The 16032-nt window shown below is 44.4% G+C and overlaps 1 protein-coding gene across 1 annotated transcript; it reads right to left on the bottom strand.

Moving 5' to 3' along the window:
• Positions 1-11815: 11815 nt before the first annotated feature.
• Positions 11816-15863, bottom strand: LOC121578251 (bcl-2-like protein 1). The gene is made up of 3 exons (XM_041892465.1): positions 15718-15863; positions 12843-13512; positions 11816-12588 (listed from the first exon to the last, which is right to left on the bottom strand). The coding sequence occupies exons 2-3, from the start codon at positions 13356-13358 to the stop codon at positions 12445-12447; spliced, it is 660 nt and encodes a 219-aa protein (XP_041748399.1). The 5' UTR covers positions 13359-13512; positions 15718-15863; the 3' UTR covers positions 11816-12444.
• Positions 15864-16032: the final 169 nt, after the last annotated feature.

Below are 16032 nucleotides of genomic sequence, written 5' to 3'. Positions count from 1 at the left end.
AATCAATGCAAATAGTCCAGGTAGCCATGATTAGCTGTTTGGGAGTCTTATGACTTGGGGGTAGAAGCTGTTAAGAAGCCTTTTGGACCGAGTTTTGGCGCTCCGGTACCGCTTGCCGTGCAGTAGCAGAGAGAACAGTCTATGACTAGGGTGGCTGGAGTTTTTGACCATTTTTAGGGCCTTCCTCTGACACCGCCTGGTATAGAGGTCCTGGATGGCAGGAAGCTTGGCCCCAGTGATGTACTGGGCCGTACGCACTTCCCTCTGTAGTGCCTTGCGGTCAGAGGCTGAGCGGTTGCCATACCAGGCGGTGATGCAACCAGTCAGGATGCTCTCGATGGTGCAGCTGTATAACTTTTTGAGGATCTGAGGACCCATACCAAATATTTTCAGTCTCCTGAGGGGGAATAGGCTTTGTCGTGCCCTCTTCACGACTGTCTTGGTGTGTTTGGACCATGATCATTTGTTGGTGATGTGGACACCAAGGAACTTGAATCTCTCAACCTGTTCCACTACAGCCCTGTCGATGAGAATGGGGGCATGCTCAGTCCTCTTTTTTTCCCTGCAGTCCACAATCATCTCCTTTGTCTTGATCACGTTGAGGGAGAGGTTGTTATCCTGGCACCACACGGCCAGGTCTCTGACCTCCTCCCTATAGGCTGTCTCATCGTTGTCGGTGATCAGGCCTACCACCGTTGTTTCGTCGGCAAACTTAATGAAGGTGTTGGAGTCGTGCCTGGCCATGCAGTCATGGGTGAACAGGGAGTACAGGAGGGGACTGAGCACAGACCCCTGAGGGGCCCCAGTGTTGAGGATCAGCGTGGCATATGTGTTGTTACCTACCCTTACCACCTGGGGGCGGCCCGTCAGGAAGTCCAGGATCCAGTTGCAGAGGGAGGTGTTTAGTCCCAGGGTCCTTAGTTTAGTGATGAACTTTGAGGGCACTATGGTATTGAACGCTGAGCTGTAGTCAATGAATAGCATTCTCACATAGGTGTTCGTCTTGTGTAGGTGGGAAAGGGCAGTGTGGAGTGCAATAGAGATTGCATCATCTATGGATCTGTTGCGGCGGTATGCAAATCAAATCAAATCAAATGTTATTAGTCAAATACACGTGTTTAGCAGATTTTTTATTATTTTTTTGTCATTTAGTAGACGCTCTTATCCAGAGCGACTTAAAGTTAGTGAGTGCATACATTTTAATTTTTTATACTGGAATCGAACCCACAACCCTGACGTTGCAAATGCCATGCTCTACCAACTGAGCTACATCCCTGCCGGCCATTCCCTCCCCTACCCTGGACGACGCTGGGCCAATTGTGCGCCGCCCCATGGGTCTCCCGGTCGCGGCCGGCTACGACAGAGCCTGGATGTTATTGCGGGTGTAGCGAAATGCTTGTGCTTCTAGCTCCGACAGTGCAGTAATATCTAACAATTTCACAACATATACCCAATACACACAAATAATATATACAAATATGGACAAGCAATGACAGAGCGGCATGGACTAAGATACAGTAGAATATTATAGAATACAGTATATACATACTGTATGAGATGAGTAATGCAAGATATGTAAACATTATTAAAGTGACTAGTGTTCCATTTCTTAAAGTGGCCAGTGATTTCAATAGGCAGCAGCAGCCTCTAGTGTACTGGTGATGGCTATTTAACAGTCTGATGCCTTGAGATAGAAGCTGTTTTTCATTCTCTCGGTCCCATCTTTGATGCACCTGTACTGACCTCGCCTTCTGGATGATAGCGGAGTGAACAGGCAGTGGCTCGGGTGGTTGATGTCCTTGATGATCTTTTTGGCCTTCCTGTGACATAGGAATGCCATTAGGTGTCCTGGAGGGCGGGTAGTTTGCCCCCGGTAATGCGTTCGGCAGACCGCACCTCTTTGGAGAGCCCTGCGGTTGCGGGTGGTGCAGTTGCCGTACCAGGCGGTGATACAGCCCGACAGGATGCTCTCAATTGTGCATCTGTAAACGTTCGTGAGGGTTTTAGGTCCTGAGGTTGAGTGGGTCTAGGGTTTCTGGGATAATGGTGTTGATGTGAGCCATGACCAGCCTTTCAAAGCACTTCATGCTACGGGTCGGTAGTCATTTAAGCAGGTTATCTTAGTGTTCTTGGGCACAGGGACTATGGTGGTCTGCTTGAAAAATGTTGGTATTACAGACTCAGTCAGGAACATGTTGAAAATGTCAGTGAAGACACTTGCCAGTTGGTCAGCGCATGCTCGGAGTACACGTCCTGGTAATGCGTCTGTGAATGTTGACCTGCTTAAAAGTCTTACTCACATCGGCTAGGAGAGCATGATTACATAGTCATCCGGAACAGCTGATTCTCTCATGCATGCTTCAGTGTTGCTTGCCTTGAAGCAAGCATAGAAGTGATTTAGCTCGTCTGGTAGGCTTGTGTCACTGGGCAGCTCGTGGCTGTGCTTCCCTTTGTTTTCTGTAATAGTTTGCAAGCCCTGCCACATCCGACGAGTGTCAGAGCCGGTGTAGTACGATTCAGTCTTAGTCCTGTATTGACTCTTACCTGTTTGATGGTTCGTCTGAGGGCATAGCGGGATTTCTTATAAGTGTCCGGGTTAGAGTCCCGCTCCTTGAAAGCGGCAGCTCTACCCTTTAGCTCAGTGAGGATGTTGCCTCTAATCCATGGCTTCTGGTTGGGGTATGTACGTACGGTCACTGTGGGGATGACGTCATCAATGCACTTATTGATGAAGCCAGTGACTGATGTGGTGTACTCCTCAATGCTATCGGAAGAATCCCAGAACATATTCCAGTCTGTGCTAGCAAAACAGTCATGTAGCTTAGCATCTGTGTCATCTGACCACTTCCTTATTAACCGAGTCACTGGTGCTTCCTGCTTTAGTTTTTGCTTATAAGCAGGAATCAGGAGGATAGAGTTATGGTCAAAATTGCCTAATGGAGGGCGAGGGAGAGCTTTGTACGCATCTCTGTGTGTGGAGTAAAGGTGGTCTAGAGTTTTATTTTCCTCTGGTTGCACATTTAACATGCTGGTAGATATTAGGTAGAACGGATTTAAGTTTCCCTGCGTTAAAGTCCCCGGCCACTAGGAGCGCTGCCTCTGGATGAGCGTTTTCCTGTTTACTTATGGCCTTATACAGCTCATTGAGTGCAATCTTAGTGCCAGCATTGGTTTGTGGTGGTAAATAGACAGACCGCCACCCCTTGTCTTACCGGAGTCAGCCGTTCTATCCTGCCAATGTAGTGTATATCCCGCCAGCTGTATGTTATCCATGTCGTCGTTCAGCCACAACATTTCTGAGCATCTCTCTGCATAGTGTTGTTACTTCAGTATTACTGTATATTCCTTGCACTTCACACTACATGTCATGCTCTTAACCTACACATGCCGTGGACACAAATCCACTAAAATAGATTCAATGGACCAGATCTAGATGTAAACATTCATTTGCATAGTTGTGTCTCTACAACCTTTGCATCCACGCTTGACTGACGGTCACATGGAGAATCAGGACCTTTATTTATGCAACATTCTGTTTCAGCCTTGTCAGCACACCACCCTGTTGCAAGAAGAACCATTGAACATCTTGGGGATGCCACCTAGGCTCAAGCTTACATCCACTTTCATTATGAGAGGGGTCATAATCATCTTTAGCCTGCTTTTGAAGAATGCATATCCAAAAAATAAACTTCATACAGTATGACTTCCAGGACTCTCGGATGTCCAGGGATCTGACCATAGTGTCAAGCTAATGTATAGCAGGGTTGGGCTCAATTCAGAATTGAATTGAGAATGCCTCATCAATTCCAATTAAATTATTGAATTTGAATTGAAGTAGTCAACAGGATACAGAATTGCAATTTGAATTTGAATGAAAGAAAATATAATTGAATTCAGTGAAATTCAATGAAATTCAAATGCCTCTTCTAGGTGTGGTCTATACAAATATACATCTTGTACATAAAACATCAAACATGTCGTTATATACAGTACCAGTCAAAAGTTTGGACACATCAAGGGTTTTTCTTTATTTGTACTATTTTCTACATTGTAGAATAATAGGGAACACATCGAAACTACGAAATAACACATATGGAATCATGTAGTAACCCAAAAAGTGTTAAACAAATCAAAATATATTTTAGATTCTTCAAAGTAGAGTTCCCACATATGCTGAGCACTTGTTGGCTGCTTTTCCTTTACTCTGCGGTCCAACTCATCCCAAACCATCTTAATTGGGTTGAGGTCGGGTGATTGTGGAGGCCAGGTCATCTGATGCAGCACTCCATCACTCTCCTTCTTGGTCAAATAGCCCTTACACAGCCTGGAGGTGTGTTTTGGGTCATTGTCCTGTTGAAAAAGGTGGAAGTTGGGAGAGTTATATTTGGGTGTTGTGGTGAGGTAGGCCCCGCTCTCTCCTTTCCCAGATGTTTAGTTCATTTCATTCCGATCTCCTTTGCATTATTGTAGCCATTTTCTGCAGCCTGTCAACTATGCCTCTGTCTATCCCTGTTCTCTCCTCTCCGCACAGGCTATACAAACGCCTCACACCGCGTGGCTGCTGCCTCTTTAACCTGGTGGTCCCTGCACACACCACCCACGTGGAGTTCCAGGTCTCAGGCAGCCTCTGGAACTGCCGTTCTGCTGCCAACAAGGCAGAGTTCATCTCAGCCTATGCTACCCTCCAGTCCCTCGACTTCTTGGCACTGACGGAAACATGGATTACCACTGAAAACACTACTACTCTCTCCTCGTCTGACCATGTGTTCTCGCATACCCCGAGAGCATCTGGTCAGCGGGGTGGTGGCACAGGAATCCTCATCTCTCCCAAGTGGACATTCTCTATTTTTCCCCTGACCCATCTGTCTATCTCCTCATTTGAATTCCATGCTGTCACAGTCACTAGCCCATTTAAGCTTAATATCCTTGTCATTTATCGCCCTCCAGGTTCCCTTGGAGAGTTCATCAATGAGCTTGATACCTTGATAAGTTCCTTTCCTGAGGATGGCTCACCCCTCACAGTTCTGGGGAACTTCAACCTCCCTACGTCTACCTTTGACTCATTTCTCTCTGCCTCCTTCTTTCCACTCCTCTCCTCTTTTGACCTCACCCTCTCACCGTCCCCCCCTACTCACAAGGCAGGCAATACGCTTGACCTCATCTTTACTAGATGCTGTTCTTCTACTAATCTCACTGCAACTCCCCTCCATGTCTCCGACCACTACTTTGTATCCTTTTCTCTCTCGCTCTCCTCCAACACTACTCACTCTGCCCCTACTCAGATGGTAATGCGCCGTCGCAACCTTCGCTCTCTCTCTCCCGCTACTCTCTCCTCTTCCATCCTATCATCTCTTCCCTCTGCTCAATCCTTCTCCCTCCAATCTCCTGATTCTGCCTCCTCAACCCTCCTCTCCTCCCTTTCTGCATCCTTTGACTCTCTATGTCCCCTATCCTCCCGGCCGGCTCGGTCCTCCCCTCCAGCTCCGTGGCTTGATGACTCATTGCGAGCTCACAGAACAGGGCTCCGGGCAGCCGAGCGGAAATGGAGGAAAACTAGACTCCCTGCGGACCTGGCATCTTTTCACTCCCTCCTCTCTACATTTTCTTCATCTGTTTCTGCTGCTAAGGCCACTTTCTACCACTCTAAATTCCAAGCATCTGCCTCTAACCCTAGGAAGCTCTTTGCCACCTTCTCCTCCCTGCTGAATCCTCCTCCCCCTCCCCACCCCTCCTCCCTCTCTGTGGATGACTTCGTCAACCATTTTGAAAAGAAGGTTGACAATATCCGATCCTCGTTTGTTAAGTCAAATGACACTGCTGGTCCTGCTCACACTGCCCTACCCTATGCTTTGACTTCTTTCTCCCCTCTCTCTCCAGATAAAATCTTGCGACTTGTGACGGCCGGCTGCCCAACAACCTGCCCGCTTGACCCTATCCCCTCCTCTCTTCTCCAGACCATCTCCGGTGACCTTCTCCCTTACCTCACCTCGCTGATCAACTCATCCTTGACCGCTGGCTATGTCCCTTCCGTCTTCAAGAGAGCGAGAGTTGCACCCCTTCTCAAAAAACCAACACTCGATCCCTCTGATGTCAACAACTACAGACCAGTATCCCTTCTTTCTTTTCTCTCCAAAACTATTGAGCGTGCCGTCTTTAGCCAACTCTCTTGCTATCTCTCTCAGAATGACCTTCTTGATCCAAACCAGTCAGGTTTCAAGACTGGTCATTCAACTGAGACTGCTCTTCTCTGTGTCACGGAGGCTCTCCGCACTGCTAAAGCTAACTATCTCTCCTCTGCTCTTGTCCTTCTAGACCTGTCTGCTGCCTTTGATACTGTGAACCATTAGATCCTCCTCTCCACCCTCTCCGAGCTGGGCATCTCCGGCGCGGCTCACTCTTGGATTGCGTCCTACCTGACCGGTCGCTCCTACCAAGTGGCGTGGCGAGAAACTGTCTCCGCACCACGTGCTCTCACCACTGGTGTCCCCCAGGGCTCAGTTCTAGGCCTTCTCCTATTCTCGCTATACACCAAGTCACTTGGCTCTGTCATATCCTCACATGGCCTCTCCTATCATTGCTACGCAGACGACACACAACTAATCTTCTCCTTTCCCCCTTCTGATAACCAGGTGGCGAATCGCATATCTGCATGTCTGGCAGACATATCAGTATGGATGACAGATCACCACCTCAAGCTGAACCTTGGCAAGACGGAGCTGCTCTTCCTCCTGGGGAAGGACTGCCCATTCCATGATCTCGCATCACGGTTGACAACTCCGTTGTGTCCTCCTCCCAGAGTGCGAAGAGCCTTGGCGTGACCCTGGACAACACCCTGTCGTTCTCCGCTAACATCAAGGCGGTGACCCGATCCTGTAGGTTCATGCTCTACAACATTCGGAGAGTACGACCCTGCCTTACACAGGAAGCGGCACAGGTCCTAATCCAGGCACTTGTCATCTCCCGTCTGGATTACTGCAACTCGCTGTTGGCTGGGCTCCCTGCCTGTGCCATTAAACCCCTACAACTCATCCAGAATGCCGCAGCCTGTCTGGTGTTCAACCTTCCCAAGTTCTCTCACATCACCCCGCTCCTCCGCACACTCCACTGGCTTCCAGTTGAAGCTCGCATCTGCTACAAGACCATGGTGCTTGCCTACGGAGCTGTGAGGGGAACGGCACCTCCGTACCTTCAGGCTCTGATCAGTCCCTACACCCAAACGAGGGCATTGCGTTCATCCACCTCTGGCCTGCTGTGTCCCCTACCTCTGCGGAAGCACAGTTCCCGCTCAGCCCAGTCAAAACTGTTCGCTGCTCTGGCACCCCAATGGTGGAACAAGCTCCCTCACGACGCCAGGACAGCGGAGTCACCCACCACCTTCCGGAGACATTTGAAACCCCACCTCTTTAAGGAATACCTGGGATAGGATAAAGTAATCCTTCTACCCACCACCCCCCCTTACCCCAACCCACCCCCAAAAAACAAAAAAACATTGTAAAGTGGTTATCCCACTGGCTATAAGGTGAATGCACCAATTTGTAAGTCGCTCTGGATAAGAGTGTCTGCTAAATGACGTCAATGTAAATGAAAAAGAAATGACAGTCCAATTAAGCGCAAACCAGATGGGATGGTGTATCGCTGCAGAATGCTGTGGTAGCTATGCTGGTTAAGTGTGCATTGAATTCTAAATAAATCACAGTGTCACCAGCAAAGCACCCCACACCTCCTCCTCCATGCTTCACGGTGGGAACCACACATGCGGAGATCTTCCATTCACCTACTCTGCGTCTCACAAAGACACGGCGGTTGGAACCAAAAACCTTACATTTGGACGCATCAGACCAAAGGACAGATTTCCACCGGTCTAATGTACATTGCTCATGTTTCTAGGCCCAAGCAAGTCTCTTCTTCTTAATGGTGTCCTTTAGTAGTGGTTTCTTTGCAGCAATTCGACCATGAAGGCCTGATTCACACAGTCTCCTCTGAACAGTTAATGTTGAGATGTCTGTTACTTGAACTCTGTGAAGCATTTATTTGGGCTGCAATCTGAGGTGCAGCTAACTTTAATGAACTTATCCTCTGCAGCAGAGGTAACTCTGGGTCTTCCTTTGCTGTGGCGGTCCTCATGAGAGGCAGTTTCATCATAGCGCTTGATGGTTTTTGCGACTGCACTTGAAGAAACTTTCAAAGTTCTTGAAATTGTCCACATTGACTGACCTTCATGTCTTAAAGTAATGATGGACTGTCATTTCTCTTTGCTTATTTGAGCTGTTCTTGCCATAACATGGACTTGGTCTTTTACCAAATAGGGCTATATTCTGTATACCCCACCTACCTTGTCACAACACAACTGATTGGCTCAAATGCATTAAGAAGGAAAGAAATTCCCCAAATTAATTTTTAACAAGGCACACCTGTTAATTGAAATGCATTCCAGGTGACTACCTCATGAAGCTAGTTGAGAGAATGCCAAGAGTGTGCAAAGCTGTCATCAAGGCAAAGGATGACTACTTTGAAGAATCTCAAATATAAAATATATTTTGATTTGTTTAACACCTTTTTGATTTTGATGTCTTAACAATTATTCTACAATGTAGAAAATAGTAAAAATAAAGAAAAACCCTGGAATGAGTAGGTGTGTCCAAACTTTTGACTGGTACTGTACATGCATATAAAATATTGTTGAAACAATTGATTTTCAGGACAAACTCTTAAAATGAATGGTCAAGGAAAACAAAACCTGTATGCGACTATTCTAAATTATTATATTTCATTTATCACTTACATTTTGTTCAATATGGGGAAAATACTAAATTTCCCAGAATGCATTCGTTTAACCCTCAGGTTGACCCCGAGGCCTTAAAAAAGAAGCCAAACAAATGAAAGGGTTGGTGGAAATATAATTGGCTATTCTAAGCACTAAGGTTAAAAGAGTATATGAATATTGTTTCCAGAGAAAAGTGCTATATTCTTTGGTATCTGGAAGTGTGACCTGTCAGATTCAATGAAACTCTCATGTGCTATGACTGAATTTCATTGAGTTTCACTGAACTAAATTCTTCTTCCTGTTACTAAAACTCAAATTCTACATCCTGTGGGGTGTGGCCAATTCGAATTTCAACTCGTGAATTGAGCCCAAGCATGATGTCCAGTGGGGAAAAAAAGTATTTAGTCAGCCACCAATTGTGCAAGTTCTCCCACTTAAAAAGATGAGAGAGGCCTGTAATTTTCATCATAGGTACACGTCAACTATGACAGACAAAATGAGAAAAAAAATTCCTGAAAAATCACATTGTAGGATTTTTAATGAATTTATTTGCAAATTATGGTGGAAAATAAGTATTTGATCAATAACAAAAGTTTCTCAATACTTTGTTATATACCCTTTGTTGGCAATGACACAGGTCAAAAGTTTTCTGTAAGTCTTCACAAGGTTTTCACACACTGTTGCTGGTATTTTGGCCCATTCCTCCATGCAGATCTCCTCTAGAGCAGTGATGTTTTGGGGCTGTCGCTGGGCAACACGGACTTTCAACTCCCTCCAAAGATTTTCTATGGGGTTGAGATCTGGAGACTGGCTAGGCCACTCCAGGACCTTGAAATGCTTCTTACGAAGCCACTCCTTCATTGCCCGGGCGGTGTGTTTGGGATCATTGTCATGCTGAAAGACCCAGCCACGTTTCATCTTCAATGCCCTTGCTGATGGAAGGAGGTTTTCACTCAAAATCTCACGATACATGGCCCCATTCATTCTTTCCTTTACACGGATCAGTCGTCCTGGTCCCTTTGCAGAAAAACAGCCCCAAAGCATGATGTTTCCACCCCCATGCTTCACAGTAGGTATGGTGTTCTTTGGATGCAACTCAGCATTCTTTGTCCTCCAAACACGACCAGTTGAGTTTTTACCAAAAAAGTTATATTTTGGTTTCATCTGACCATATGACATTCTCCCAATCCTCTTCTGGATCATCCAAATGCACTCTAGCAAACTTCAGACGGGCCTGGACATGTACTGGCTTAAGCAGGGGGGACACGTCTGGCACTGCAGGATTTGAGTCCCTGGCGGTGTAGTGTGTTACTGATGGTAGGCTTTGTTACTTTGGTCCCAGCTCTCTGCAGGTCATTCACTAGGTCCCCCCGTGTGGTTCTGGGATTTTTGCTCACCGTTCTTGTGATCATTTTGACCCCACGGGGTGAGATCTTGCGTGGAGCCCCAGATCGAGGGAGATTATCAGTGGTCTTGTATGTCTTCCATTTCCTAATAATTGCTCCCACAGTTGATTTCTTCAAACCAAGCTGCTTACCTATTGCAGATTCAGTCTTCCCAGCCTGGTGCAGGGCTACAATTTTGTTTCTGGTGTCCTTTGACAGCTTTTTGGTCTTGGCCATAGTGGAGTTTGGAGTGTGACTGTTTGAGGTTGTGGACAGGTGTCTTTTATACTGATAACAAGTTCAAACAGGTGCCATTAATACAGGTAACGAGTGGAGGACAGAGGAGCCTCTTAAAGAAGAAGTTACAGGTCTGTGAGAGCCAGAAATCTTGCTTGTTTGTAGGTGACCAAATACTTATTTTCCACCATAATTTGCAAATAAATTCATTCAAAATCCTACAATGTGATTTTCTGGATTTTTTTTCCTCAATTTGTCTGTCATAGTTGACGTGTACATATGATGAAAATTACAGGCCTCTCTCATCTTTTTAAGTGGGAGAACTTGCACAATTGGTGGCTGACTAAATACTTTTTTCCCCCACTGTATAGAGAAGAGTCCTTGTGAAATAAATCACTGAGAATTCAGCCATCTTTATTTCCCATAAATATCACTCCCCATATTATATACAGTATATTCCCTATACATATTCTCTATAATAATATAGTTTTGAATATACAACTCTGCTTCGGCTTCTTCCTCTCAGTTTTGTGAGCTTTCAAAAAGAAGCAAGATTCAGAGGTAGGAAATATGACATGAGAATATGACGAGTAAGAGTTAGATTCTCTGAGAAGCTGGTGTTTCGATAATTTATTTGTCTTTCCTTAACTGGCTTTATCCTCTGGTGCGGCTAGCTATGGTTTGCGGAAAAGGCAACAAATGACAGGGAGAGATTAGCAACCACAGGCTCGGTATAGTCCTTCCATATCTGTCATCTGTCTATTCCATTCACACTTTCAGCCTTCTTCTTTGAGAAGTCATCTCTTCGTGTGTTTTGAATATCATAGGTTCCAATGAACAGATCCAGTAGTATGTTATTATCAGGATATACTTAAAAGTTTATCAGCCTATGTGATTCTTCTTCAGAGTAATACATCAATAAACTATTCTGTATGTGCTCTTGAATAAAAGTGTATGTTGAAAAAAGTATTGACTATATTGTGTAGGATGAGAAAAGGAAGTATACATTATTTACAACTACATACTACAAATATGAAATTCAAAGGGATTACAATGGCTTCTTTTAATTGTGCAAGGGTAGCAGGACTATGATTCCAAACCAAGTTGGATGTTTCACTGCCATCAGTGCTGTAATCAATTTCCAAACTCTACTAGCGAAGACCTTCTAGAGACAATTTGACATTGGCAGTATATTAGAGATACACTTTTCAGAGCAACAGTCTCTGGGAAACAGGAAAAGGTATTCCTGATATGTTGCACTGAGAGTTGAGGCTGAAAAATAGTCACTCCAGAAACTGTATTTGTTGAGCACATGCACCCCCTAATGGCATATGAGAATGCAGTGTGGCCAATCTGGATTCATTACTTTTTCTGTGTTCTCACTCTTTGTGTGGTACTATTGTCAGTGAATCACATAGAACAAAAACACTTTAAACATAAATATGTTTTATTATTTAGAGCATGCCTGAAACTTCAGCACATTAAGGAACAGAACATTTTAAGAAAATGTCAAATGAAAACAGAGGTTTGGTTTAACATCTTGGAGCAAACTAAATAAAAACAATATTTTAGAATCTTCAATGTAATTGGTCAAATGTCCATTTGGAAAGAATGGCTGTAGTTGGTCCTAGGGTATACAGGGTAACACACAAACCTAAAAACACGAAAACAATCTATCACACCAGCTGCATTTTTCCCATTCACTCTTAGCTTATCAGGTCCATTTAAAGCATCTCCAGTCTCGAATGCAACACCCTTTACCAAGGTAAAGAATAAAAATAAAACCAATAATATGAAAAATATCATAAAATGTTATTTTACATATCACTTTTAAAATGTAAAAAGAAGGACGCAGGACATGAGACGCAATCAGTAAAACAGCTCACCAAGCTACATATTGATTGCCCAAAAACTGCAATAGCCAGGGCTATTAATCAGGTTTCTGTCAGTGCACAAGCAGACTGGGCTTATGTAAACATAAACTATTAAGTTCTATTTTCATTGATTTTGCGTTTATATGTGCTGGGGGTAAAGCAGATGTTGCTTGTATTCCACCACTCACTGGCGTTTCTTCATGATGAGAGTGCCGACCAGTACTCCTGAAAGCAGCATCACCCCAACTAGCAGCCATTTTCTTAAGCTCTCCTGGGACCGTCGGACGTCTGCAGCTGCATCTCTGCCGAAGATCTCCGCAAAACAGTCCTTTCAGGGAACAGAGACAGAGGAAGATACATACAGTGAACTATGTGTTCACAACCCATCAGTGTGCCCCCATACCCCACTGTAGCTTCTCCCTTTAGGGTAGTCTATCATAGTATCTTCAATTTCTCTGAGTGGGTGCAGCAAAGGAGGCACACACACACACACACACCATAGTGTTGACAATGAGAATGTATTACTAAATCCTGTAACAAGGATGTATAATGTTTGGATGTATAGTATCAGCTCTAACCTACCCATCCTCCTTGGCTCTGGATCCAGGGCTGGATATGGTTGTCCAGGTAGGTGGCCATCCAGTCTGCGATGCGCGTCACCAGGTGGCTCATATCCTTCTCAACACACTCAATGCACAGGGCCCCGCCGAAAGCAAACAGGCCCACCACGCGACCCCAGTTGACCCCGTCCCTGAACACTTCGTCCATCACGCTCTCAAAGCTGTGGTAGGCTGTGGCAGGGGTGATGTGGAGCTGGGAGGAAAGGTCACTGAAGGCGCGGGTGTAGCGCAGCTCAAACTCATCCACTGAGTCCCGTAGTGCTGCTTTCACTGCCTCAATGCCCCCCTGTGGAGATGAAGGCTTACCCAAATTGCTTCTGCCATTCCTGTTGTTCCCCAAAGACCCATTTGCAATGGCTTCTTCCCCCTCAGTCCGTCCACTTGCACCCTCCAGCACCAATTGACAACATGGATAATTTCTCTGGGACAGTTTATAGCTTATAAAAAACACCACCAGTTCCCTGTTACTGTAAGACATATTTTCCACCTTCTATGCACACTCTTTATCCATTGACTCTACACTATTTGGATTCCCAGGGCTCTCCTGCCATACCTAACACTGTAACTGGGATGTCTGGAATGAAGGCTTGCCGTCTGGCAGTTTCCTCTGGGCTGCAACAAGTAATCACACCCTGGAAGAAAAACACACACTCACACACAAATTCTCAGATGCAGAACACATGAAAACACTGTGGATTCTATTGGTCATTGTCATTAAGAATGAAACTCTCTGCCCCAGCAGCATCACAATCACCTAGAAATAGTGTAATTCAATGTTACGATCTCCTAGTCCTTACATAGACCAATATAGAAAGAGTCTTGCTAAATCCAGGTCTGTTGGGTAAGGTAAAAAAACAAAAAAACATGCATCTCCAAATAAGCCGCTGACACATGTATGAAACTAATTACGCAATTAATACCATTGATGTCAGGTAGCAAGCCAGCTGTCTTTGCTAACTAAATGCAGTGGGCTCCTCAGAGGAGGAAGGGGAGGACCAGCCTCCTCAGTGCATTTCAGATAAATCTCAATCATGAAACATTTAAAAAGTTATCATTTTTAGATAAAACTATACTAAATATATTTACATGTCACCAAATTATGTATTAAAACACACTGTTTTGCGATGAAGGTCTACAGTAGCCTCAACAGCACTCTGTAGGGTAGCACCATGGTGTACCCGGAGGACAGCTAGTTTCCGTCCTCCTCTGGGTACATTGACTTCAATCCAAAACCTAGGAGGCTCATGTTTCTCACCCCCTTCCATAGACTTACACAGTAATTATGAGACCTTCCGGAGGACGGCCTCCAACCTATCAGAGCTCTTACCGCATTAACTGACATGTTGTGCACCCAATCAAAGAATCAGATAATTAATCTAATACTGAAAGCATAAGCTACAGCTAGCTAGCACTGCAGTGCATGAAATGTGGTGAGTAGTTGACTCAAAGAGAGAGAAAGACAATAGTTCAACAGTTTTGAACAAATTAATTTCTTAATTCTTAAAAGAGAGAGCTAGCTATATATTTCACTTTCACTTACTTAGCTAGCGAATACAGCTAAATAGTTTAGCCTACTCAAACAGATAGGGATGCTATGTTAGCTAGCTTGCTGGCTGTGGCTTTCCAACAATGGAACTCTTCCAAGTCAAGGTAAGCTTTTGGTTTTATTAATGTATTGCTACCGGGGCCCGCCGGTGTAACTGCTAGCTAAACTGCTTCCTGACTGTACTGCATGATTGTAGCGGGCTTACTAACGCGTTATTTCTATTAGCTATGTTGACTATGAAGTTAGCTAATATGGTGACAATGTAGGCTGTGTGTAGCAGTTATGATATGAAGGTTAGGCTTGGAATGGTTTTTTCGCCTGGTCACAGACAGCTGATGTGTTGTACACTGAAGTCCACACGTGAAATGAAAAGGTGAGAGGAGAACGCGTAGATGCAAGAAGGAATTATACAAGAGCAAAGTGATCATGCTGCTTGTATATGGCTGCTATGAAAGTGAACTGTGTTTGCGTGTGATCAGATGTGTATTCATTTAGACGATTCTGTTGAAAAACGTTTCTTAAACGGAAGCAAACGTAACAAAACGGGAATAAACACTAGTTTGCAACTGGACTAATGATTACACCCTAGATCAGCTAGATGCAGGCAAGTGTGCAAGACGGTATTGAATGTGTCACGGTCACCTTGATTACTCACATTTTTCTCTCAACATGTGCACCTACGTTGTAAACTTTAATTCATAGGCTAGGTTGTAGCAACCTCGTGATGGGTATAGAGAAAATTCGAGTATCATGTAGTAGCCTAAACCTATCGATGTTACATTGAGCTGGGTGAATGGAATACGAATGGCAGTCGTCCAATGTGCTGTAATAGTAATAAGGCCATGCTCATCTTAAACGGCACCGACCGCCACTGATCTAAAGCGTTTTTCCACAAAACAATGCACTTACTTCGCTAGATACAACGAAACAGCTATTGTTTACATTATGGCACGTTTGACAAGTGCATAACCTAGCGAACAGTAACAAATTGTCAAAATGTGTTTGCTTTCATGCTGCGCAATAGCCATATAAATTGATTTCACAGCTCAAAAACAAACCTATTGAGATTAAGTTCATATCACCTGGAGCAAAAGTGACAACCAAGCAATAATTTCTCAATACGGTATGCATAAAATAAGTGAATGTATGTAGCGAAGTTATACGTATCAAATTAGCATCGTTGCTAGCAAGCTAGAAATGACAGCTTCATATCTTGCTGTACAAGCTTCCCATCTCCATAGTAATATTTTCTAACCTAATCATAAAAAATACCATGGTCTGTCATACTTACAATTGCAAGTAAGACTGAAGTACCTTTCAAGATAGAGGTATCGATTTTTTCAAAAGTGGATTCCTTTTTGTGCATAAAAGCATATAAAATATCGACATATTTGCAGCAGCGAAAAGGCTAATAATGCACGTTGGCCATTGGCCAGTTTTCTCATGTAGATCGGATGTTCTGCCTTCTCACAAAATAAACAACCAATCAGACTAGGCACAACGGAAGTTGAGATTTGTGTTCAAAATGTCACAGGGCAGATATTCCGTGTATTCTGATATTTATGTCAATGTATTCCCCCAAAGATTTTGTACAAATATTTCTCTC

This window comes from Coregonus clupeaformis, chromosome 12, assembly GCF_020615455.1.
Source record: "Coregonus clupeaformis isolate EN_2021a chromosome 12, ASM2061545v1, whole genome shotgun sequence".
Classification (NCBI taxonomy): domain Eukaryota; kingdom Metazoa; phylum Chordata; class Actinopteri; order Salmoniformes; family Salmonidae; genus Coregonus; species Coregonus clupeaformis.
Note: the sequence above shows the minus strand (reverse complement) of the source record. Positions and strands in the feature narration are given on the sequence as shown.

Bases quoted from the DNA above. Each gene is read 5' to 3' on its own strand.
- LOC121578251 (XM_041892465.1), bottom strand. From the start codon at position 13,358: ATGTCTTACAGTAACAGGGAACTGGTGGTGTTTTTTATAAGCTATAAA. The intron at 12,589-12,842 runs GTAGGTTAGAGC...GTTCCCTGAAAG, and splicing joins TCCAGAGCCAAGGAGGATGG to GACTGTTTTGCGGAGATCTT.